A 25,731-nucleotide genomic window follows, 5' to 3' on the forward strand; every position below is an offset into this window, starting at 1 on the left:
AATGGACATTCATTTCTTCAAGGAGAATAGATGCCTTCTATCTCTTCTTGGAGAACAGATGCCCATCGCGTTATTTTTTTTATTCCCCTAACCCCTGCCTCCCTGTGTACTCGATGTGGCGGAAGTTCAATAACATGTGTGGATTTAACTAATAACCACTAATACTAGTTACCATGAATAGGGTTTTGAAATGAGGCAGGCAGGGAGATTCATAAAACATAAAATACCTCTGCAGTCAGCCCATTCTTGCTGCTTTTAAAAAAGGATCTGAAGCCTGGCTTCAAATTCCTCTTGGCCTAATTGGCCATCTTCACACTCATACCACACCCCACATTCAGATCACAACCACAGAAAGCCACTCATGGACCCAGCTCTCCACAAGCCCCACTCCCCAAAGGCCCCAGGAGGGTGGGAACGAGAGGCACATCCAGGGATTCCTTCAATGTGTCTGCCTCAGCTTGTCTTTATGGTTCCAATCCTTTGAAGTCCCAGAGTTCAGGCTCCTGCTGCACTGATTTCCTGGGTGCCCTTCAACCCCAAGAAATTGAGAAAGGAAAACAAAAATGGCAAAAACTTACACATGAGAAATGTCCAGAGAATACTGTCCGTTCCACGGCTGGTGTAATAAGAAAGCTTTCAAGGCAAGAGAGGCCCTTGGAACAAGGAGATAGGGGCACCACACAGGCTCTAGACCAAAAANTTACAGAGACGTCAAGAGAGAACAAACAAAGCAGAAATCTGGTGGCAGCTGAGACTGTACACTCCGTGTAATCACTGCTTAAAGACAAGCAAGCAAGGAGTAGGGAGATTCTCTTCATTCAAATGATTAAGACCTCTTCCTTCCCCTTTTTAAAATTTAACCATCCTGTATGGTCTGAAAACACTGATCTTACGTGAATGAAAAGAGTCAATGTAACAAAATTCAGCAGACATTAATAAAGCTCATTATTTTGAAATACTAAAAATAGTATTTACCTGTGCCATCTTACACCATTTGCTCTCTTTGCTTTTCTGAGACTATTATACAACATGGGCCATCAACCTTGAGCCTGTCACTAAGAGCCATCTCTGATCAAAGGCATTCTCAGGTCTTACCTGTAAGGCTAGCCCTTGAACTGGAGGATTATCTTCCTAGACCACGGGCCCTAGAACCCTCTACATGCAACGGCTGGCTTACTTTGGACACACAAACAAGATCTGCCAGTTTTTTGACACGTTCCAGTGTAAGCAGCAGAAGCCCCAAAGCCCCAGTGTCTACACAGAGGCACGGCAGCTAGCTTACACAACCCAGTGGGTCAGACTTCCACCCAGATACAGGTCTTCAGGGCTTAATTAATTTTAATGAATTAATCTTAATTAAGTTTAACTAACTTAAATTTAAAAACTAATACCTGAGGGGCGCCTGGGTGGCTTAGTCGGTTGAGCGTCCGACTTTCGCTCAGGTCATGATCTCACGGTTCGTGGGTTCGAGCCCCGCGTCAGGCTCTGTGCTGACTGCCAGCTCAGAGCCTGGAGACTGTTTCAGTCTGTGACTCCCTCTCTCTCTGACCCCTCCCCGGCTCACGGTGTCTCTCTCTCTCTCCTAGAAATAAATAAAAATAAAAAAGTAAAAAAATAAACTAATACTTGATTCAGTCATCAGATAACTTTTAAGTGTATTAGGAAGAAGATGGACACCTATGTGACCACTTTTTCAGTTGTAAGTTTTATAAAATCTAAAAATGGCTTGTGTATTTCTGCTGAAAATGTGTCCTCTGAACTCAGACATATTCTAATGTAAAATACATACTGGGTTTTGAAAATTGGGCACTAAAACTGTGAAGTATCTCATCAGTTTTTTTACTTTTTTTACAATTTTACAGTTTTTTTACAATTTTTAATACTGACTATATGCTGAAAAAACTGGCTATACTGGGTTAAGAAAAATTTTTATTAAAATTAATTTTATCTGTTTCTCTTTACTTTTTTTAAAGTGGGTACCAGAAAATGTAAACTAACATATGCGGCTCACACTGCATTTCTACTAGTGCTGCTTTAGAAAACTTCATTCTATGTCGTTAGTTAAGAATTAAATCATAGATAAAATATCTTGTGTGAACTTTTCAATTTCAAAGTCAGAAAATGATCAGAAACATTTTACAAAATTTGTTTACTTTTACTTATTTGAAAGAGATAAAGAGCAAGCAGGAGAGGGGCAGAGAGGGGGAGACAGAATCTGAAGCAGGTTCCATGCTGTTAGTGCAGAGCCCCACGTGGGGCTCGAACTCATAAACTGTGAGATCATGACCTGAACTGGAAGTCAGGAGTCCGATGCTTAACTGATCGGGGAACCCAGGAGTCCCCAGTCAGAACTATTTCTAATACTACTTTTTTCACACCCAAGAGTTTTAATACTGATTTATTAAAATCACTTAAACTGCAGTCTATACTCAGAGGACCTTGGCTATCTCCCTATCATGAAAGGTATATTCTTTCCAGAAGCCCCACATCAAGCCAAGGCTCCTGCCTGAACTGGCTTTTCATGCCTCCTGAGTCTCCCCGAATCTAGAACAGTCCTCTCACCTTTTTGTTTTTGGTCGTATACAATGTTTTCATTCTGGAAAATCCTGGTCCATTCACTGTCTTAGGAAATGGTCTCTATTGTGATTTGTGAGCCTCAAACTTTGATCAAATATTTTTGGCAAGAACAGGACACAAGGGGGGCACCTGGGTGGCTTAGTCGGTAAAGCATCCGACTTCGGCTCATGATCTCACGGTTTGTGGGTTTGAGCTCTGTGTTGGGCTCTGTGCTGATAGCCAGCTCAGAGCCTGGAGCCTGTCTTCAGATTCTGTGTCTCCCTCTCTCTCTGACCCTTCCCTGCTCACGCTTTCTCTCTCTCTCAGAAATAAATAAAATATTTAAAAAATTAAAAAAAAAAAGAATAGGACACAAGGGATGTTGTATACTTCCCACCGCATCCCATTAGAGGGAGCATGTTGGCTGGCCTCTTGTTAACACTGAATCTGATCATCTAGTTAAGGGGAACTCACGGGCTCTCTGGGAGTTAAGGCACATTTTCCCCTTTACAATCAGTAGGTAACGTGGCGGGTGGGGGGCGGCATGGTGAGATACTGTGATACCGAATCTCCTATTCCCAAACATCCTTCCACCCAGTGGTCTGACACCCATGGATGATCCTGGCTCGAATCAACTGTTATATTAGGCACGGGAATTGGTGATTTTCTAATTCTTTCATTCTGTCTACATTTATCCACCAGCATTCTTCTGTAAATATGCACCTTCTCTTCTTGCCCACAGTCGTTCCTCTTTCTGAATATTACTATGGAATAATGGGTTTTAAAAAAAAATCCAATACTGATATCAATATAACTGTCATTCTTTGCAATGTTCAGATCGCCCCAGGTTTGGCAGTGGAAGCCCCTAAATGCTAGTTTTTGTATCATTATGACAGGTCCTCATTCGTCTTTCGGTTCTTTCCTTAGTTGCTGGCAACACAAAATGTCCCAGACTCATCTTTAACTTATTTGCCTCTGTCCTGGAATAAACTGTCCAAGGAGCCCTGGTTCTTTTTAGTCGGGAAAGGGAACTTATAAACCAAATCTGGGTGCTAAGTGCTCATCGCCATCGAAATATCATTGCTTCTAGGCCCGAGATGAGTGTCGCCCGGCAGTGGCCCGCACAGCCAGGAGGCTGCCTCTCCCACCGCGCCGACGATTTACTGCATCCAACCGGACTGTTATTAAACAAGCCCCACACTCCTGGATTCCTTCTAGATGCTGCTAAAGAGTCTGATTTTTTTTATGCCACTTTATGACCCTGATAAGTAAGGCAGCAGACAGAGCTTCTCCAACTCAAAACCAGGGCTCCTCATCTTCTACATCTGTCTGACCTCCTCGCCTGCTGAGGTGGGGAGGGCTGGGACAAAGGTCGACATGGAGGCCGGGGGGAGAGGACTATCTAGGTGGTTCTAAGAAAACTGACAAACGTGAGCCAGATTTTAGGAAAGTCTCTACTTGTTATTAAGGAGAAATAAAGAAAATTTATTAAATACATCACTGCGTATGACGTCAAATGATTTTTTTACTCCATATCAAGAAGTCCGAACTGTATTTCTAATTCCCCAGAATACAAATGGAGCAAACATAATCTCCCCAGACCACATCAGCACGTGTCTGGAGGTAAGCACAGGGACCTCTTCTTGCTAACTCCGTATTTACACTGCCAGCAGTTTTTGTTCTTTAACGTGTATCGAATGCTGTTCTCAAAGGTCACTGCTGGCCTTTCCCTGTTACTACGTTACCCCCTCCCCCCCAACAGCTGATGGTGCACCACTAGAGACTGGACAGGAATGATTTTTTTTTTTTAATATTAGGAAAATTTTAAAAGGAAAGGGAATCTAAAATCTGCCGTAGGTCAGTTGTTGAAGTGTTAACAATGAGCTCCGATTCTGTAGTCACTTTAAGAAAAAGCCACCTTGACTTTGGTAGACTCAAATTTTAAGTTAAATGTGACTGAAAAGCTTCTCAACATTTAGAGCATGCTGGCACACTGCTTTAACCCGGAGCTAGTAACGAAATTGGAAGGAAACCCATCTTGAAGTTCACTCGGTTTCCGGAGGAACGTGAGGTGTGTTCTGGAAGGAAGGGGGGGGACGCTACCAGGCTGCAGCGCTGGCAAACGTCTCAAGGACAGAGGTGGGCACGCGATGCTCCCCTCCTGGCTGCGGCAGGCGGCCGGCACAGTCACACCGGGGCGGTGCTCGGCAGGGGTGGGGAAGCGACAAAAACAAACCTGAGAGAAGGCAGAGGGAGCCCAGCCAGCATCCGCAGCACACGGGGAGCACCACGGGCAGGAACGCAAGGTCAAAGGGCAGGTTTTCAAAAGACTGTCGTCTCTGAACGTGCCAAAGACTGACCCTCCGGAGGTACAGACAGTTCCCAGAGCTGCCAGTTCCAGGCTGACATTCAGCAAGTGACTAAACAAGACTCTCAGGAAATGCTGCACAGATCAGCAGCCTGGAGCGCACACCACAGGGACGCCTGGAGAATATCTAAGAAGTTTCCTGCTTCGCTCCATTTAGGAGCAGAAGGTCTGTCTGTCTCCCAGAGTACATTCCAAGGATGAACACTGTATTTCACTGGATACAAGCTGCCTGTCAAACTGACATGGGGGCATTCACAACCCCATTCTTTTTTCAAAGTCATAGAGGTTAGAGTTACTAAAATAAAATATTCTTTATTCTGATTAAAAAAAAAACCAAACAATCTAAAAACAACCATACAGAAAAGGTACAAGAGCACAATCACCTAATTTTACTCTGGCCATTTAACACGTCTTAAGATAGGCATCAAAATTCACAACAGTAAGAACACTGTCTGTCCTTTCCAAAGCACCTTTTCTATGATCTCTGCTCACCCCTTTCTTTTCTAATATGATTTTCTTTCTTTCTTTTTAAGTAATCTCTGTGCCCAACATGGGCTCCAACTCGCGTCCCGTGAGATTAAGAGTCACATGCTCTACCTCCTGAGCCAGCGAGGCGCCCCCAGGGATACATGCTCGCAAAAGATATCAAGCTCATTATGAAAAAGCCAGCAGCTCCTCACCACTAGATTCACGTCCTCTGAGGAGTTCTCCTGAATTCTAAGTGAATCGTTTTTACGTAAACATCTTTGATCTTTTGACAAAGCACTCTGCAAAGGGTAGGAGAAGGGGCACTTGCCAAACCAGAGTCAGAGGATGGCTGACATCTGCAGTTCCAGAGTCCAGCACCTCAGTGGTAAAAACACTCAAGCCTGAAGTTAATATATTTCCTTACACTCAGACTGTTAGAAAGTAAGACTGAAATGAAACACAGGCAGCTCTCCCTTTGGAAGAGAGCGGCCTGTGCGAAATAAAGACCGGCGGCACCCAGGCCTCTCACCAGTGCTCCGTACCCGCTAACTCCTGCTCGTCCATTCGAAAACAGGTGGACTTCATAGACATGTCCAGGACTCGGATACACCCGTCATCTGATGCCAAGGTCACTTTATCTGAAGTACACCAGTCCACATCCAATATCCGAAAGGTCACGTTTCTTCCACTCCTTAAACTGCTCACCATCTGAACCTACAAGAGGGAATCTGGTTGTCAATTTCAGAAAGAAAAGGAAGATGTTTATCACAGACAGTGCCTGTGGCAAAGACCAGTGCAAGTTAAACCTGAACAGTCTCTGGGAACCTACTTTATGTACGCAGGCTGCATTTTAAAGATTCTAAGGATACTGATACCGTTAAAAGCAAGAAACTGTTTTGAGAAGCTTGATAAACCCATTATATAGGCTTCATTTCTACATCAGAAGGAGGGAGAAGAACAAAGACCCACCCTGTGGCCAGCAGCCCGGCCTGAATGTCCCCTCACGGGGCTGAGCCTACCTCCTTAGTGTCCCACACTTCCGCTCCGTCACTGTACATTGCTATTAGTTTTTGGTTTCCTTTACCGGGGGCAAAACGAATCTTCCTCACCCAGCTGCGGTGTGTAGGTATTCCTCTGAGGACACACAAAAACAAAGGGCCAATATGAAGCCAGGTAATATCTCGTCACCAGAAACTACATCCAATGACTCTTTCTAGGTCTGTCTTTGACCAGGTCTAGTGATGTGAGAACCACTCTGCTTTCTCGGACAGGGGTCCCATCTGACAGAAAGGGTCTGCCCTTTCACAACTGGAACAATGTCTTGGCACTTCTGCCTGCAGACGAAGTGTCTCCAATGAATGACCCAGAGCTTGGCCCAAGGCCCTTCCTCCCAAGTTCAATGACGAGAGACCCAAGGGTCCAAGCTACACTTGGTCAAGTTTACTGATCCTACTTACCATATCACATGCCTCCAATGGATACGTATTGAGAAGTTACTTTTTGTTAACCAAATAATATTGCATTCTTGAATCATACCTGGATACTCTGCCTTTCAAGTCCCAAAAATTTAAATTTCCATCCATATCTCCAAGAACTAGTGTGTCCCCTTTCCAGGCGATACAGGTGATACTACCCATACTTCCCTAGAAAACAACAGCAAAAAAAGCAACAAAACTTAAAAGTCATCAAAACAGAGAAATGTTTTTACTTAATAAATGTGATAAAATAACACAGATATTTTAATAAAACTTAACTATAAATGGCTTTGCTTTAGTATGAATGTCATCAAATACAACAGACTTCAGACACTGCGAGAGCTAACTACCTAGCTTATCAATTTCAACTATGATGAAACGAAAGAATTCAACTGGATAGACATTAAGTTATCTGAACTAAATTTATAGAGGAAAGATATCTTTTGAGGATGAAATACCTTATAGAAAGCAAATTGAAAGAAATAAAGAGACGGAAGAAAACCTTTTCCAGAGAGCTCTTGTCTCCGACTTATCATTCACCACAAAATGATATACCAATCTATTCGAGATATGATATATGATATTCACTGCAAAATAGATAAACCAATCTATTCGAGAGCAAACTCAAAGCTGCTTCCTAACTGATTGAGCAGCAGTTTTTCTATTGGAAAGAGGACTCAGAGCTTCACGGACACCTTCCAGAATAATGTAGATAGAGATACTGTTTAGTATCTCTTTTTAGCATCAGATTGTGCAGACTAAAGGCATCTGCACAATCTGAATTCACGGAAAGCTTTGCAAAGAAGGTAACACGTGGAAACCCAAATATAAGAAGGTAATGCTACTGTAGTAACCCCCAGGCAGGGAGAAAGGAGCTGGCAGCTCTGAGAAGCGCACAGCGACAGGGTGACGGAGACCTGAGGAGCCCGGGCTCTGGAGTCAGCTGCCTGGGCTTGGAGCTGAGCTTCCTCACTTAAATTTGGTGTGTGCTTTGGGGCACAGCCACATAATCTTCCTGCATCTTGGATTTATTATGGATAAAGGAGGTTAAGCTCAGGAAATCTGAGGAGTTCCTATTAGTATTAATGCATTTTATACAGGAAAGGGCTTAAAACAATGCCTGCTACACAGTAAACAGTCAACACATGTTACTATTAAATCATATTATTGCTCAATTATTTCTCTGCTTATTAAATCTGCTTTTACAATTATAAAACAAAAGTAAAAAAATCCACATGCTTCATTCTCATGTTATCCATAGCAAGAAGTAGAGAGTTCAGGTCTGCCAAATTAATAGACTGGGCCACACATCAAATACTATATAAATCCTAGTGGTAGTCAAGAAATTTAAAAAAAAGGCTGGATTAAAAATGAATTATTTTAGGGGCGCCTGGGCAAATCTGTCGGTTAAGTATCCAGCTCTTGATCTCAGCTCAGGTCTTGATCTTAGGGTCGTTGAGTTCAAGCCCTGCGCTGGGCTCCATACAAGGCATGGAGTGTACTTTAAAAAAAAAAAAAAAGTATTTTAAAGAATTCAATATGAAAAACTTAATGTTAAACGGAATGCTATGTAGTATGAAGCAACACTCCAAAGTCTTATTAAACAGAATGTTTAATTAAGAATTTGCCTTTAGGGGCACCTGGGTGTCTCAGCTGATTAAGTGTTTGACTCTTGATTTCAGCTCAGGTCATGATCTCAAGGTTCGTGAGTTTGAGCCCACATCAGGCTCTAGGCTAGCAGTGTGGATTGGGATTCTCTCTCTCCCTCTCTCTTTCTCTGCCTCTCCCCCACACTCTTTCTCAAAAGTAAGTAACTTAAAAAAAAAAGATTTTGCCTTTATATTTACTTTTTAGTTTTGAAATATAACTTACTTTCTAAACTCTAAAAATTAAAACATAAAAGTTTGAAATTTCAGCTCAGAAATCAGCTTAGAATTATAAATGACATATTAATATAACCATATAATTAAACAATCCAGATCTTTCTACCTAAGAGTTTGTTGGTGGGATGTGAACCATATGGAGATACCAAGGTGCTTTCAGAGGATGGGGCAGAAATTTGCTTCATGGCTCCGAATAATCCCGAGAGAACTGAACATAAGATTAAAACGGAATAGATTATTACTAGTTGACTCTGTTATGTTCCTGTATGTAAAATATGATGTTCCAAAGATCAGAAGGAAGGCTGGCCACAAAGCAGAGCTATTCATTTTCTCCCACTGTTCCCGTTTTGTGAACAAAGGCAATCAACTACAGAGGCTCCATAATTTAAAATAAGCCAAATTTTCCTTTTCTTTTTACCATTTGTATATACACTGTAGCTCTAGGGCCAACTCAGAGCAAATGTTTAATACTTCACAATTGGGAGGAGGGTAACAAATATTGGATTAAAATAAGCAACCAAAACCCTGACTAAATTCTATATTACAGTCCCTAGAAAAACATTTAAACTCCAGAAAATAAAAATAATGAAACAATTCTACGTGTACTATCGAGTAGATGCTCAAATCCCTTTACCTGAAACTAACCTGCTCTAACATACGTGCTCGTTTCACTGGAGGCTGTATCTGTACGAGGCTGGTCATTCCACGAGAAAGCCACTCATGGCCTCGGAATAAAAGGACCTGGTGGGCAGATGGGGACTTGCCTCCACAAAAGGAGGCAGAATCTTTTTAAAAGCCCTGAGGCACCACTATCATCCCGAAATAAATCCTTTGAAAAGGAAAACTTGGGTCTAATGTCCCAAAGTTTTAAACTTTTTCTAGGGTAAGGAGGCACTGGCATCTCAAACAATTACTGGATTGTTTCTCTATCCTGATCGCAAATGTGGCATGATTAGAAGGAGACGGAGCTGCCTGCAGCTGGCACGGGAAGAGGTGGGACGGCGTGTTCCCTGGGCTTCTAGAGGAGGAACTTTCTGTATTACTAGGCAGCAGACAGACTCCACAGGACAGCTACGTGACACAGCAAATCTTGCGTCTGCACGCCTTAGCAGTTTTCCTTTCCAAACACTTAAAGTAAGTTACTTTCCTGTTATGACCACCGAGTATCAATCTTTCACACTCGCATTACTACTTTCATCCTTTAAAACTAGTGACAGTGGAGAAAGTTCAAAACAGACATTACTAAGTCTCAGGTATGCCCTGTTCTATATAAATGGTAAAAATGGAACTGGCTTGAAAAGTACTTTCACATGTTAGTTTCCATTTTTAGGGGAGAAGGTTGTCTGGTCTCAACTCTTCTCATGTTGTTTACACGGAAGATGTGGCAGCAGCCTCTACGAGGCCCCACTGAGCCTGCCTGGTGGGCCTCCCACGATCCCACGATGGGCAGGGCTGCTCCGTGAACCAACAGCACACTGAGGAAATGGCGGAGTGCGCTTTCTCAAACGAGGTCCTAAAAGACACTGCAGCTTTTTCTGTGTTCCCTTGGGTCACTCGCTCTGGAGGAAGGCACACAGCCCTGTGGAGAGGTCCCCATGAGGAAGGACTGAGGCCGCTCGTCAACAGCCAGCATTATTTTGCAATGGCCACAAGAGTTAGCCATCTGGAAATGGACCCTCCACCCCAGCCGCCATCCTGACTGTAACCCGTGAGACTCTGAGCTGCCTGCAAACTATGGGGGTAGGCATTCAACTAAAACATTCTACTTTTACACAACAATTTTAAATAAATAGATATATTATATGCCATCATCTCATGCCTCCACTTAACTATTATAATAGTTATTAGTTAACAAAAACATTTTCTTAATCTATCCATTAAAAACAACCTATGAGATGCGTGCAGACACAAATTGTGAACTATAAAACTCAGAGGATCTCACAAAGTCACTGAAGGAGATACATAAATTAGTAAGTATTAATAACACTACTGCACTTACAACCTGATTACTATTACCCCAAAATAGTGCTAGACTGTAAGTCAAGTCCTTCAGGGTAATGCCTGGGATAGAAAGAGGGGAGACACTGGAGTCAGACGACAGACCTGGGTTGAGAACCGCCATGTCACTAACCTGGGTAACGTTGGGAAAGTTACATATTGTCTCTCAGTTTTGTCACAGATAAAATGGAAATAGTTCCTCATGGATTATTAAGGGGATGAAAAATAAGTAGCACGTAGTAAGTACTCAATCTAAGTAGTGACAATGTTATTCCCTAGCAGTGTGAGATAAGTTTATTATCAATGACAGTATCTCCTTAAACAGTAAAGTTTATTATTTACATTAAGCTTTTCTGAAATAGCTTCACAACCCAACTATGGCTTCACTGAATATGGAATCAACAAAATCTTTGATAAGAACTCTTAATGAAGATTTAACCAAGAGTTGGACTCACATCTGGTGGAATCCGAGCACTATCTTTCACTGAGTTTCCTTCAACGGTGAGGTGATAAACTTGGCCGTCATTATCGGTAAACACAAAATGCTCCCGGGCAGAGATGTTCTGACTGAGTTCGGATTTACTTTCTGCCTCCTGCAACAAGCTTTAGGATAGAGAGAAATAAGATAAAGATATTTCTTTTCCCCAGAGTGACAATTAATTAACTTGTCCAAAATGCAGATGCATTAATAAGAGGCCCAAAATGATTTCAAAAAACAAACAAACAAATAAAACAAAAAACAAAAGGCTGAAACTGATCTTTGCCCAGCTAATAAGATGAAAACACAAATTAGGGGCGCCTGGGTAGCTCTTGATTTCAGCTCAGGTCATGATCAAGGGGTTGTGGGATTGAACCCTGCTTTGGGTTCTTTGCTGAGCGTGGAGCCTGCTTAAGATTCTCTCTCTCTCCTTCTCTCTCTGCCCCTCCCCCACACTCACATGTGTGCTTTCTCTTAAAAAAGAGAAAAAAACCCCAAAACGATAACACCACACAAGCTGCCCCCAGGTGGTCAACTGTGAGAGAACACTCACCGCACCCAGACGCGTGCAGCCATCTAGACTCACAAGAAACTTCTTCACTATTTCTGCTGCAGAACATTCTTCAGCAGAAGAGAGGTCTTACCTTGACCATCATTCTTTTTGAAGTTGTTTATTTGTAAAATTGATGGGAAGGGGGATGGGGACAGTCTATACGTCTAGAATTCTCTATATATTTTCTTTGGCATACATAAAATGAAGATATGCTCTCTCTAGGTGTTCATGCTACAGTCACTTGAATTTCAGAAGCTGAAGTTGATGGAACAGATTCGCTAGTGGATGCTGACACGTGTTACTGTGTACGCTACTGGCTGCACTAAGAAATGAAATAATATAATTCACTTCAGTCTTCCAGGTATGCACTGAAGCACAACCAAGTTCAAAAGCAGAGTGCACCTTGCTCCTAGCGATGCCTTTGGATGACACTTTTCAAGTTCCCAAAGATGCCACTAGTGTCCCAAATGACAAAGGCAGGAAACAGCACACGGCACCTGATCACGGACGACTCGACGACGCTCAGCTCTGCGTCTGAGACCACTGTCTGGCGGGCCATGGCCTCCCGGGTGGCCAGCTGTTTCTTCCTCAGGCTCTTCAAGTTGTGAGAGGGGGACCACTCCTGGGAAGCAAAGACAGGCACACCTAGAAGTGCTCAGTTTACTTCTGTCAAAGAATCTTTCCAGAACAGCCGGGCACACTCGCCACTGCCTGGCATCGCATCTTATTACTGCACATGATTCACAATTTGTTCTTAGCTTTTATCTGTTTACAGAAAGGTGGAATGAATGAATGCGTTTTAATGGGTGCCTAAGGCAGATTTTAATAATCTACCTCTACCTCCTTCTACCTCTAATCTTTAATGAGAGCTTAAAGTTGAAGAGTTTAATGGCAAACTTCCAAAAGGTCTAACTTTTTGATGATTTCTTTTTCCTTTAAAATGAAAATCATAAATATGATAATGGTATTTCCTATTCCCTACTTCTACCTCTCCCCTGCAGGTGCACAAGGTCAGATTCACGTTCCTCCCATCACAGCCCACTGTCATCCATAGATGCACCTCAAATCTCGCATTTTACTTATTTATTCTTCTATATTCCCACCTAGTCTAATGCATTCAATCTAACACCCTCTCATGTGCATACATTCTTTATGGGTAGTTATTTTCCATGCATGTGTTTGTACCTCACATAAATGGGACTGTGTCCTACCCTGCCCTGTTTCTAACGCTTCTCATTTAGCACAATGTTAAGTCCCACCTCTGTTGTTTCTGCATGCTATACAATACTCCATGAGTGCATTGCTGACTTTTAGTCTCTCTGTTGTCTCAGCAAAGGACACCCAGACTGCCTCCAAGCTCTCACGACAAATAACCCTGCAGTCACAACCCTCACAGAAGCTCCTCTGTGACCAGGGGCTGAAGAGCTGGCACACAGGGGATGTCTGTCTGCCCAGGCGCGGTCAGTCTGCTCTGCAGAGCACCTCACTGGTCTGTTTTCTTACCAGTAGTGCATAAGCATTTCCATAATCCGTCCCACACCCACATCTGAGGCCATCTGGTTTCCCAGCTTTTGTCAGCCTAAGAGTTATATTATGGTTATTTTATTTCGCCCATCTTTAAAAACAGATGTGTTTGCATCTTTCTTCATATGCTTACTGGGCTGTTACATTTCTCCACCATTCAAGAACTGCTCACGTCCTGCGGCCATCTTTCCACGGGGGTTCCTGTCCTGTCACTGGATATGTGCAGGAGCTCCCACAAGCCCAAGCCCCTGCAGGCATTAGTTCGTCCTTTGGTGGTTTCAGACACTGGTAAGTTTCTTTTTCCACCTGGTCTTCTATATTTAACTTTGAGACTGGTGTCCTTCATTGAATAGAAAGCCTCAATCTTGACGTAATTGAATGTATTAATTTTTCTTTTTTTGCCTTTTGGTTTGAGCTTCTGTTGTCCTTTCCTGCTTCCAGAATGCAAAAATACTCTTCTTTATTTGACTATATTAATTTTATAGCTTTATGTTTTTACATTTTGGTCTTGAATCCTGGGGAGCCCACTTCTGAACAGAGTATTGGGTAGGGGTCCAGTATTTTTCTCCATAAAGTGAGACCATTTTCCCAATACTGTCCTCCACTTTTTTCAAGGCTGAGTTAGCTATTATGACCTTTACCCTTTCATAAATCTTTTGGAATGTTTATTATGTTCCTCAACATATCTAAGTAAAATTGTAATGTAATATTATCTTAATCCATCCAAGAAAATAAGAGTTATCTCCATGTATTTAGATCATCTTCTCTGAACACACATTTTTAACAAGAAAATACATGGCAGTAATGACTTCAATTCGAGCTAAAGAAAAATATCCACCACATACATACATGCTTATGGCCTTCATGCATGAAGAACATTTCATTCTTCAGCTGGAACTTACCAAAGCAGTTACCGCAGGGAAGTTTTTGGACATCTCTCTAAGAATGGTACAAGTCCTAACATCCCACAACTCCAGGGGTTTATCTTTGAATACAACTGCCAGATACTGCCTGAAATAAACAAAATTACTAAATAAGCCCCTTATTGCAAAATTTTTGCCATAATACAAATAAAAAGTCGAGTAAACCAGAAAACTCACATGACACATTCTAAATACAGACAATATAAATTAACATTTGGTTCTCATGGTTAATAGTCACAAGGTAAAAGCCTAAGATGACCTTTGAGAGCCATAGAGCCATAATTATGTAAGAAGCCCAGCTCAGAAGGCAGAATAAAAAAAGGCACAGGTTTACATCCTGGGGAAGTAATTTATGGTAACCATCTAAGGATTTACTTTTCTGGCATGTGACATGAGAATACCCTTACCTATCCCAATGAATTGGCATGCAGACTATGGTAAAAATTAAATGAAAAAGTAAAGGTTTTCCTAAAGTTTCTATCATGCTGACACTGAGGAAACGTGAGAGCAGAAAGATCCCTATGCTCAGTGCATCAAAGGACTTAGGTTCTCTCGCTCAGGACAAAGTCTGCCACTTGATAATTACATGGCCTCAGACAAACCATGTAATCTTTTAGAGTTTTATTCTACTTATCTTTATAATGGTGTTAATAACACCTGTTATACCTCCCTCACTGAATGCTCTAAGAATAAAAAGGGGGCGGGGACAGGGGAGAGCATACATGAATTAATTTTATAAACCATGATGGATTATACAAAGAAATATGTTGCTTTTTTATTATATCTAACATAAAGGCATCTAATGGCTGGCATGTAAATAAGATAAGACAAAATGTGGTGAATGCTGTAAAGATTCACTATGAAAAAGGAGATATAGTTTGACAATTAGGCAATGGCATTCTAGGCAGAGTTACAAATGTGACAAATGGCCATGACAAGAAAGGACACAGAATGGGGGTCATGCTACCCGAAATGCAGAGCATGCGAGAGCAATCATCATGAGAAAGATTAAAGTGTGAATTTTGGATCACATTATAAAAGACCTAACACAGTCGACTATGCCATGCTAGGTTATAAAAAGATTCATTCTGCAGAGAATAGTGGATCACTACTGGTTTTAGGATAGGAGGCACAAAGTGATCGGTTATTTTAGATGCACTGATTTAGCAGATGTATGTAGAGTCAAGACTGACCGGAAACAGAAGAGAATGGAGTGCAAATAGTTTAACTGAGCACTTCTGAAGACTTTCTGTCTCAAGACTCTGTTACATTTGTAAAAATTCTTGAGGACTCCCCACAAAGAACTTTCATGTGGTTTGTAACAATTGACATTTTACATATTAGCAATTAAATCTAAGAAGTTAAAAACTATCCTTATTAATTCATTTTAAATTAAAAAAGAGAGAAAATAACTAGCAAGGTGGTAGATGTAAACATAAGCCACATTGATGATTAAATTACGAATAATTTAAACACTGCCATTGAAATATAGATTACCAAATAGAAAAACAGGCTCAAACTACATGCTTTCTAGAAGAAATCAACTTTAAATGTAAAGACATAGATAAGACACAAGTAAAAGGAAGAAAAAGATACACCATGCAAACTTTAGTGAAAAGAAAGCTGGAGTGGCTAACTAATCAGACAAATCTGGCCTACTTCTGAATAAAGAATTGCCAAAAATAAACAGGATACTTCACAATGATAAAGAAGTCAGTTAATCAAAAGGACATAATAATAATAATACCAAATACACATGTACCTAAGAGCAGAGGTTCAAAGCAAGAGCTCAAGTTCTACAAAAGAGGAATAAATCCAGAACAAAGTTCATTTCAACATTCCTCTCTCAGTAATAGATAGAAAAGCTGGCAGAAAATCAGTATGAATATGAGACTTGAATAACTACCAACCAACCTGAACTCACATTTACACAATATTCTAATCAAAAACAGCAGAACACACAATCTTTTCAAGTGCATATAGCACATTCCCTAAGACAGACCACATTCTGGGCCACATAACAAACACATTAAATTTATAAAGACTAAAATAATATAAAATATGCTCTCTGACCCTAACTGAAATCACAAATTAACAGAAAGATACCTGGAAAACCCCTAAATATTTTGAAATTAAACCATGTATCTCTAAATATCCCATGGAAGTGTTAAAATATCATGGGGTGCACGGGTGGCTCAGTCGACTAAGCATTAGACTTCAGCTCAGGTCATGATCTCACAGTTTGTGAGTTCGAGCCCCGCATAGGGCTCTGTGCTGACAGCTCAGAGCCTGGAGCCTGCTTCAGATTCTGTGTCTCCTTCTCTCTTCTGCCCCTCCCCCTGCTCACATTCTCTCTCTCAAAAATAAATATTAAAAAAAATTATACAGTGAATTAAATGAAAACTCATCACATCAAAATGTGTAAGGTACAGAAAAAGTAATTCTTATATAACATTAAATGCTTATATTAAATTTTCAAGAAAAACCTTAATTCAACCATCTATGGTTTTATCTTAAGAAACTAGAGAAAAAACATATTAAGCCCAAAGTAAGCAGGGAAAAAAAAAGATATCTATGGTACTCGATGAAACAAAAACTAGAAAACCATAGAGAAAAATTAAACTAAACGAGTTTCTTTGACAACATCAACAAAATTGGTCAACGTAATTTACTGATATCAGGAATGGAAGAGCCATCATTCAGAAGAAATAGACATTAAGAGAGTATCATGACCAAGTTTTTAATCAATAAATTGAACAATCTCATTGAAATGGACAGACTTCTTGAAAGACACTAACTACCAAAGTTCATTGGGGAAAAACAAAAAAACAAACCCTAAATAGTTATACCAGACAAGGATATTACATGGAAACTAGGTCAGTATCTTTCATGAGCACAGATGCAAAAAACCTTTAATAAAACATCAGCAAATCAAACTCAGGAATATATCAAAATATTAGCAAATCAAATCCAATAATATATCATGACCATGACAAATTTATCCCAGGGATGTAAAGTTGTTTTAACGTGAAAAATAGGACCATGTAATTCACCGTATTAGCCAAACTAAAACAAAACCCACCATCATGATGATGTCCATAAATGCAAAAAAAGCATCTGACAAAATCCATCACCTACTCAATAGAAAATTTCAGCAAACTAGGAGTAGAAAACTTCCTCAATCTAATAAAGGGCACCTACAAAAAATCTACAACATTATATTTAATATTGAAAGACAACACTTTCTCCATAAGATCCAGAAACAGAACAAAGATGTCAGTTCTCATCATTTCTATTCAACATCATACTGGAGGTCCTACTCAGTACAGCAAAGCAAGGGGAAAAAAGGCGTATAGTCCAGAAAACAGACATGTAGAAGTATCTTCACTGGCAAACAACAGTAAAGTATATCTACATAGAAAATACTAAGGAATCAACATAAATGCTACTAGAAATATTACTAAAAGACACTAAAGCTCTAAATAAGTGAAGAGAGACACCATGTTCATGAATCATAAAACCTATTAAGATGTCAATTCTTTCCCACATTGATCTATGGATTCAATGCAATCCCAATCAAAATCCCAGGCAGCTTTTTTTGGTAAAACTGAGAAACTGATTTTAAAATTTATATGGTAATGCAAAGATCCTAGAAAAGCTAAAGCAATTTGGAAAACTAATTTGGAGAACTTACTCTTTCTTTCTTTGTTCTTCTGATTGGTTTTCATTCAGTCTCTATGTTTAAATTTTTTTTTAATGTTTATTTTTGAGACAGAGAGACAGTATTAGTGGAGGAGGGGCAGAGAGAGAGGAAGACACAGAACCTGAAGCAGGCTCCAGGCCCGGAGCTGTCAGCACAGAGCCCAACATGGGGCTCAAACCCACAAACTGTGAGATCATGACCTGAGCTGAGGTCAGATGCTCAACCGACTGAGCCACCAGGCACCCCACAGTCTCTATGTTTAATAATCTTGCTTTACATGTATTTTCTCTTGGAATGAAAAACTCAAAACTTACTAAAATTAAAATTATAAGCAAAAAAAAAATCAGTTCTTTCACTCAACAAACCCATGCTGAGATAGAAACTCATAAGAATTTCATTAGATAACAAATAACATTTTCTTAGTGGGTGATAGGTATTTACATCAATATAGCTATAGCAGAACAAACCACGATTCCTGGTTTTATCAATCTAATGAAATGTTATCTTTTTAAGAAGCAGAAATTAAAAGCAACAGGGGTGGTGCCTGAGTGGCTCAGCTGGTTGAGTGTCCAAATCTTAATTTCAGCACAGGTCATGATCTCACAGTTTGTGGGATAGAGCCCTATGTCGGGCTTTGCATTGGCAGTGCAGAGCCTGCTTAGGATTCTCTCTCTTTGTCTCGCTCTCAAAAGAAATAAACATTGAAAAAAAAAAAAAGAAATTAAAAACAATAGCAATTTAATTTTGTAACCAAAATATTTTCTTGGATATAACCACATAACACCATTTATTATCACTAAGAAACTCTATACGCATACTTTCTTCAGGATTAAAAGAAATCTTTAAGATTCTATTGTGATAACACTACAGATTTTTTTGTTTCATACTTACTTCAAATGAGATACTTTAATCATTTCGATGGGTGACTCATCATTGCCTCGTTCACCGCGAAAAGCAATGCTCCTACCTTTAATTGCAAATATTAAAGAAATGTAAAAAAAACAGATAAAACATGTAAGACACAAGAACCAATATGTACCAATGGAATCTGATCTGTGCTGCCTCTACTCTCCCATTCATTCTTCCACCTGCTTCTAAGCTATTTCAATTACTCTAAATTTAAAACATGTTCTTAGAAGTTTTACAAGTTAAAGACCAATAATAGATTACTTGTATTTACCTATTTTATAAAAAGATACTTTCCTTTGTTACAGAGGTTTCTGAATACCTTCAGTGGTTTCTTACAAATAGTTACACTTTAGAAATTTCGAAATCAATGTCTAAAGTTTCAGTGCATCTATGGTAAAGGAATTGTCTACTATAAAAACTACTGGTATATTTAAGGTAACAAATATTTTCATGCTCACAAAACTAACTAGCAGGGAAAACTCTCTAAACAGGTTTTAAGATTCCTTGTCCCATGAACAATGCTCAACTGAAAGACTTTGACGTGTTCCTATCAAAAGTCTCTCCACACTCAAATTGGGGAATGATAAGTTAACTGCCATAGAAGCTAAATGATTTTCTGTCACTAAAAAATACAAATTCTATTTTATGTCTGAACAAATATATTTTAATAATTTTTCCCACTTTTTACTTACATGAAACAAGAGAGAGAATGTAACCAAAGACAACTGAATGCCCGCATGCCTCCCTGCCCCTCTGTGCCATCAAATGGGATCGCCCTGTTCTTATTTGCCAAACACCCCACACCCTTTCCTGACTCTGCTGGTCGGCTGCCCTCCTTAGAAGACAAGGTTATAAAAAAGTCTATAATCTAGGAAGTCAAATATTCCACTTAAGCAAGTCAGTAACTATGACTTAGAAATTTGTTCCTCAAAAATAAACATGGGATAGAAAGATTTTAAGTTAACTAACAGTCTTGAACTTGAGGTGATTGGAAAAAATGGAAAAAAATGAATGACGCTAGTAAACAGCACTTCACCCCTAGGCTACCATGTAATTAGAGAAACCCCCACCTGGGGGCAAGGTTTACTGGGCAGGTCACTTCCAATGAGACCAGAACACTGGACCAGAACACTGGACCCCAGTGGGGCTAACTCCCTGAGGTGTAGCAACGTACTCTGAGAAGTAGGAATAACCATATCCTGGAGACACATACTGAAAATACAGGGAAACAACCATATACCTGATTTACTACACATGCATGTACACACACACACACACACACACACACACGTTATCCTAGGGTTAAACTATCTACATATATATTCTCATTGCTACATCATTTTAAAGGATCTCCAGACTATTTTGCTATGAATTCTATTTGAAATCATGCATGTGCCATAAAAAAATTTGAAACTCTCACCTTATTCTTCCTTCAAGTTCTTCATTTTGAAACTCATTGGACTGTAAGTTTTTAAACTTCTGAACAAGTTACTGGAATGCTTCCTATTGTAAAGTCTTTAAACTCTCAAATTTCCCCATTCAGTCAGCCAGAGACTATCAAAAGTTTTAAATACGAGCACTTAAAGATAATCCTTACCTAAAAATTTATAAAGGTTTTCCTACAAAGGCCAAAAGTTTTAGAAGAGAATCTAATAAAGCCTAATACAAAGATTTTGAAACCGTTCTTCTGGTTATCTCTAATAATGTACTTAAAAGTAGAACTGATAGCATATTTAATCATGAATCAGTCTGTTCAGGCTAACGGTATACCATTTACTATGCATTCATTTACTATACATTTATATTAACATAAATCTGCATACAAACAAATCTTTCTAGGGCAATTACTATAGACAAAACTACAACAAAATGAATATACAAATACAGGATATAAGAAAAAACTCCAATTGAAAGAAAGTTTTCCGGAGCATGTTTTATGAGCAGCAACATCTTTGATCAATCTGACAAACCATCTTCAATCTTTTAATAGACTACACAAACCTGTTGGAAGATCAACCAGCTGAAGTTCATTTCTCACTAATCCCACATTGTTTGGTGTTGAAGTAGCAAAGGAAAGAAAACCAGTCAAACTTGTCCATTCGATACCCCTAAAGTGAGAAATTAAGTAGAGTTTAGTGAAATACCCTTTTTCGTTTGAAAAACTTAGTTGAAAAGCAAGTTTTTCCTAAGACCTAAATTTTATTACACAAGTTAATTAAAAAATAATAATATTAGGGGCACCTGGGTGGCCCAGTTAGTTAAGGGTCCAACTTCAGCTCAGGCCATGATCTCATGGTTTGTGAGCTCGAGCCCTGCGTCGGGCTCTGCTGAAAGCTCAGCCTGCTTCAGAGTCTAACTCACTCTCTGCCCCTCCCCTGCTTGCGCTGCGTGTCATCTCTCTCTCTCAAAAATAAACAAACATTTAAAAAAAAGAAACAATAAATATTAACATGACCTTTCATTTGAGCCTAATTACCATATATTTCCAATATACGTGAAATTATTTCTAATTAAAACTTCATCTCCAAATGTAATGATAAGGTAGTTTAGTTACCAGGATTCATAGCAACATTAAAATGACTATTAAAGTCTGGCAAAGGAGAGAGTCACATATCACAGTAACTTCCAAGGATTCCACTGCTTAAGAAAGTGTGGTATAGAAATATTCTGAGCAATCCCTATCAAATATCAAATAACACCAGCTTTCTTCACAGAGCTAGAACAAATAATCCTAAAATTTGTATGGAACCAGAAAAGACCCTAAATAGCCAAAGCAATCCTGAAAAAGAAAACCAAAGCTTGAGGCATCACAACTTCGGACTACAAGCTGTATTACAAGACTGTAATCATCAAGACACAATGGTACTGGCACAAAAACAGACACATAGATCAACAGCACAGAACAGAGAACCCAGAAATGGACCCATAAACGTATGGCCAACTAATCTTTGACAAAGCAGGAAAGAATACCCAATGGAAAAAAGACAGTGTCCCCAGCAAATGGTGTTGGGAAAACTGGACAGCGACATGCAGAAGAATGAAACTGGACCATTCTACACCATACACAAAAATAAACTCAAAATGGATGAAAGACCTAAACATAAGACAGGAAACCATCAATATCGTAGAGGAGAAAACAGGCAACAACTTCTTTGACCTCAGCTGCAGCAATTTCTTACTTGACATATCTCTAGAGGTAAGGGAAATAAAAGCAAAAATGAACTATTGGGACCTCATCAAGATAAAAAGCTTCAGCACAGCAAAGGAAACAAGCAGCAAAACTAAGAGGCAACTGACAGAATGGGAGAAGATATCTGCAAATGGGTTGGTATTTAAAATCTATAAAGAACTTATCAAACTCAATACCTAAAAAAACAAATAATCCAGTGAAGAAATGGGCAAAAGACATGAATAGATACTTTTCCAAAGAAGACATCCAGATGGCTAACAGACACATGAAAAAATGCTCAACATCACTCACCATCAGGGAAATACAAATCAAAACCACAATGAGGTACCACCTCACACCTGTCAGAATGGCTGACATTAACAACTCAGGCAATGACAGACGTGGAAAAGGAGGAACCCTTTTGCACTGCTGGTGGGAATGCAAACTGGTGCAGCCACTCTGGAAAACAGTATGGAGGCTCCTCAGGAAATTTAAAATAGAATTACCCTACGACCCAGCAACTGCATTACAAGGTATTTATCCAAAGGATACAGGAGTGCTGATTGGAAGGGGCATATGCACCCCAATGTTTATAGCAACACTACTGACAATAACCAAAGTATGGAAAGAGCCCAAATGTCCATCAGCTGATGAATCGATAAAGAAGATGTGGTTTATATACACAATGGAGTATTACTCGGCGATCAAAAAGAATGGAATCTTGCCATTTGCAACTACATGTATAGAACAGAGTGTATATGCTAAGTGAAATAAGTCAGTCAGAGAAAGAAAAATATTATGATTTCACTCGTATGTGGAATTTAAGATACAAAACAGATGAACATCAGGGAAGGGAAGCAAAATTATGTAAAAACAGAGAGGGAGACAAACCGCAAGAGATTCTTAAATACAGAGAACAAACTGAGGGTTGCTGGCGGGATGTTGGGTGGGGGGATGGGCTAAATAGGCAGAGGGACACTTGTTGGGATAAGCACTAGGTATTATATGTAAATGATGAATCACTGAATTCTATTCCTAAAATCATTATTACACTATACATCTACTAACTTACACTTAAATCTTAAAAAATTAAGAAAAATTATTAAAAAAAAAACAACAATATTCTGAGCCAGTCTGCTTATAAAGTTGGGTGCACTGAAGAATTTCATCAAATGGCCTAGTTGGCTATGAGGCAGGAATTCCTGAAGCAAACAATTTGAACTTGGCTGTTAGATTTAGAAGCGGCTTGAGTTCCGAACGGTGTATTAATTAGAGAAAAGTGCGAAAGAAAAATCTCAAAGAAATGACAAGACAGAAACCTGTCAAGCAGATGCCTGGGAGTCTCCTTTATGGGAACTGATAGGAGGTGAGTCCATGGGTTCTCCCATGGACATCTGCAGAGTGTTACCACCGTGGCGTACACAGCCTGGAGGCGGGGCAGGGGGGGACACACAGGGCAAGTGGACCGTCGGAATCACAAGAAGAAGGAGAAATACTGTACTATTGCCCTGCCTTGATTACAAGGTAACAGAGGCTGGCTGGGAGGGAAGCTGAACCTTTGTTCTATATGCAACTGCTCAGCAGCATTTATGGGATGACTGCTGTTTAACAGCAGTCATCTGTGACTGCTTTCCTGATATAATGACAGAGTTGGCTAATTGTGATAGAAATTTTATGGCCTGCAAAGCCTAAAATATTTACTATCAAGTCCTGTAGAGAAAATGTTTGCTAACCCCGATCAAGTTTATCCATATCTACTCCAATTTGAAAGCTACTGCTAGATTTAGCATTAAATGCGGTTCTGAACAGGGCTCTCATTTGCCCAAGAAGATATGATGGCTTCCTGCATCATATCTGAACGCCTACGTGACTTCTAAGGCCATCCAGCCATTTGCTCATCCTACCAAATTCATCTCTCAGTCCTCTGAATTCTGTCTGCCACTTTAACTATAGTAACTTTTCTTACTGACCCCTGTGTATCCACCTATTTGTCTTTTCTCAGAGAGGAAAGACGATCCCAAAGGAACTGAAAATAGTATTTGTTAGACCAAGGAACTGCCATAGTTATCAAGGATGAAACCCTTTAAGTGTAAACTTGTGTTGAAACACTCAGATTAGGCTGCTTAAAACTGAGTGCTCTTAAGAATTTCCATGCCTTGGGGGCGCCTGGGTGGCTCAGTCCATTAGAATTCCAACTTAGGCTCCAGTCATGACCTCAATGATTTGTGAGTTGGAGCCCCAGTCAGGCTGTCAGTGCAAAGTCTGCTTTGGATCCTGTCCCCTTCTCTCTCTGCTCCTCCCCCTCTCATGCACATGCTTCTCTCACTCTCTCTCTTGAAAATAAACTTTAATAAATAAATAAATAAATAAATAATTTCCATGCCTGGCCTGAAATGACCTCTCTCCTTCCCTCTTCAAATTCTACTTGAGTTCAAATCCTGGCTTCAGCACTTCCAGCTCTGTGCTCTCTCTATACCTTATCTGTTATCACCACAGGAATCATAACACTGTGTACGTCAAGAATGCCTGGCACATAGGAAGTGCTGCATGTACGAGCAGGTACCATCATTATCATTACTATTCTTAATTCACGATCTAAGCCAAGCCCTATTTTCTTGGTGAAGTCTCCTCATTTACTAAACTCAAACCACACCTCTGGTGAATACACTAGAAATTTGGTTAACCATTCACTGAAAATCTTCATTGTCTCTTGCTTCTTTCCCCTCCCTAGCATGTCACAGTGCTCATGAAGTTTTCTGCTTAGAGGGAACAAAAGAAGTGAGAAATCATTTTGGGCTTATTGTGCCCTCTGTGGAAGTCTGGTAGCTCTGAGCAGATCTGTTGACCGACAGAAACCGAAGACGCGCCCTTCGAGGCCTGTCGCTGGCCATCTGAACACCTGTGCTCCAGCACAGTGAGGCCACGGTCTCGGGACACCAAGCATCCCAGGCCCCCTCTTCGTCCGTCATTTTTACAGATGTGTCTGTGAAATGCCCAGTGTGAACCCGACACTGTGCCTGGTGCTGAGAGCACATGGTGAAATGAGTCGGGTGTGACTACTGCCTTCTGGAGCTGACGATCTAGCAGACAGAAGACACTGCAGAAGTGTGTTCTGGGTTCCTTGTTACAAAAGACAGTGTTACAGCGTTCCATGGGAGCCTGTGAGAACCACATGGAATCTGGTCTCCAGGGCCTGCTGACACCCAAAGGGCAAACAGGGTGCTGCCTGAAAGTGGACACAACTTGAGGGAGCAGTGCAGCCGGCAGAGCACACTGCACTGGCTCCCATTCTCTGAAGGGAGGAGGCGCCACATTAGGCCTCTCCACGCACATGACGGGCACTCAGTGGGTTCTGCGGGATTCAGTGAAGGCACCCGAGGAAGGGCTGGCGCTGCTCCTTATGCCTGCACCACATGTGTGCAGCCCGTTCCCCACTGTTTATAAGACACCCCAGCGTGGAGTGTAGACAAGAACGTGGCATGGCTGCTTACTTGTAATCCAGCACCACGAGCTTGCTGCCTCTGAGCAGGGTCCAGCCGCAGCTTTTCTATCTGATTTCTACTGATCAACTGAAGAAAATAAAAATTAAGTTGGACTTCAAAGAAGACTAGATAAGGGCGGGATTATTTCTCAACAGAAAAGAATGAAAACTCTTGTCAAACAGGGCGAGCGCCACACTGCTCTCAGGATTAGAAACCACAGTTTAACCACACACTGAGCTCTA

The 25,731-nt window shown here is 40.4% G+C and overlaps 1 protein-coding gene across 1 annotated transcript in view; it reads right to left on the reverse strand.

Moving 5' to 3' along the window:
* WDR11 (WD repeat domain 11) overlaps positions 1-25,731 on the reverse strand; it is a 60,022-nt gene that overhangs the window by 8,763 nt on the left and 25,528 nt on the right. Inside the window, exons 12-20 of the mRNA XM_077779498.1 lie at positions 20,840-20,946; positions 18,821-18,896; positions 14,206-14,314; positions 12,277-12,401; positions 11,204-11,351; positions 6,929-7,035; positions 6,412-6,526; positions 5,935-6,106; positions 579-687 (exon numbers count right to left, since the gene is read on the reverse strand). Of these exons, the coding sequence (XP_077635624.1) occupies positions 579-687; positions 5,935-6,106; positions 6,412-6,526; positions 6,929-7,035; positions 11,204-11,351; positions 12,277-12,401; positions 14,206-14,314; positions 18,821-18,896; positions 20,840-20,946 (1,068 nt within the window). The remainder of the gene's footprint in view (positions 1-578; positions 688-5,934; positions 6,107-6,411; positions 6,527-6,928; positions 7,036-11,203; positions 11,352-12,276; positions 12,402-14,205; positions 14,315-18,820; positions 18,897-20,839; positions 20,947-25,731) is intronic.

The sequence above is a fragment of the Crocuta crocuta genome, unplaced genomic scaffold (assembly GCF_008692635.1).
Source record: "Crocuta crocuta isolate KB4526 unplaced genomic scaffold, BGI_CrCroc_1.0 scaffold138, whole genome shotgun sequence".
Classification (NCBI taxonomy): domain Eukaryota; kingdom Metazoa; phylum Chordata; class Mammalia; order Carnivora; family Hyaenidae; genus Crocuta; species Crocuta crocuta.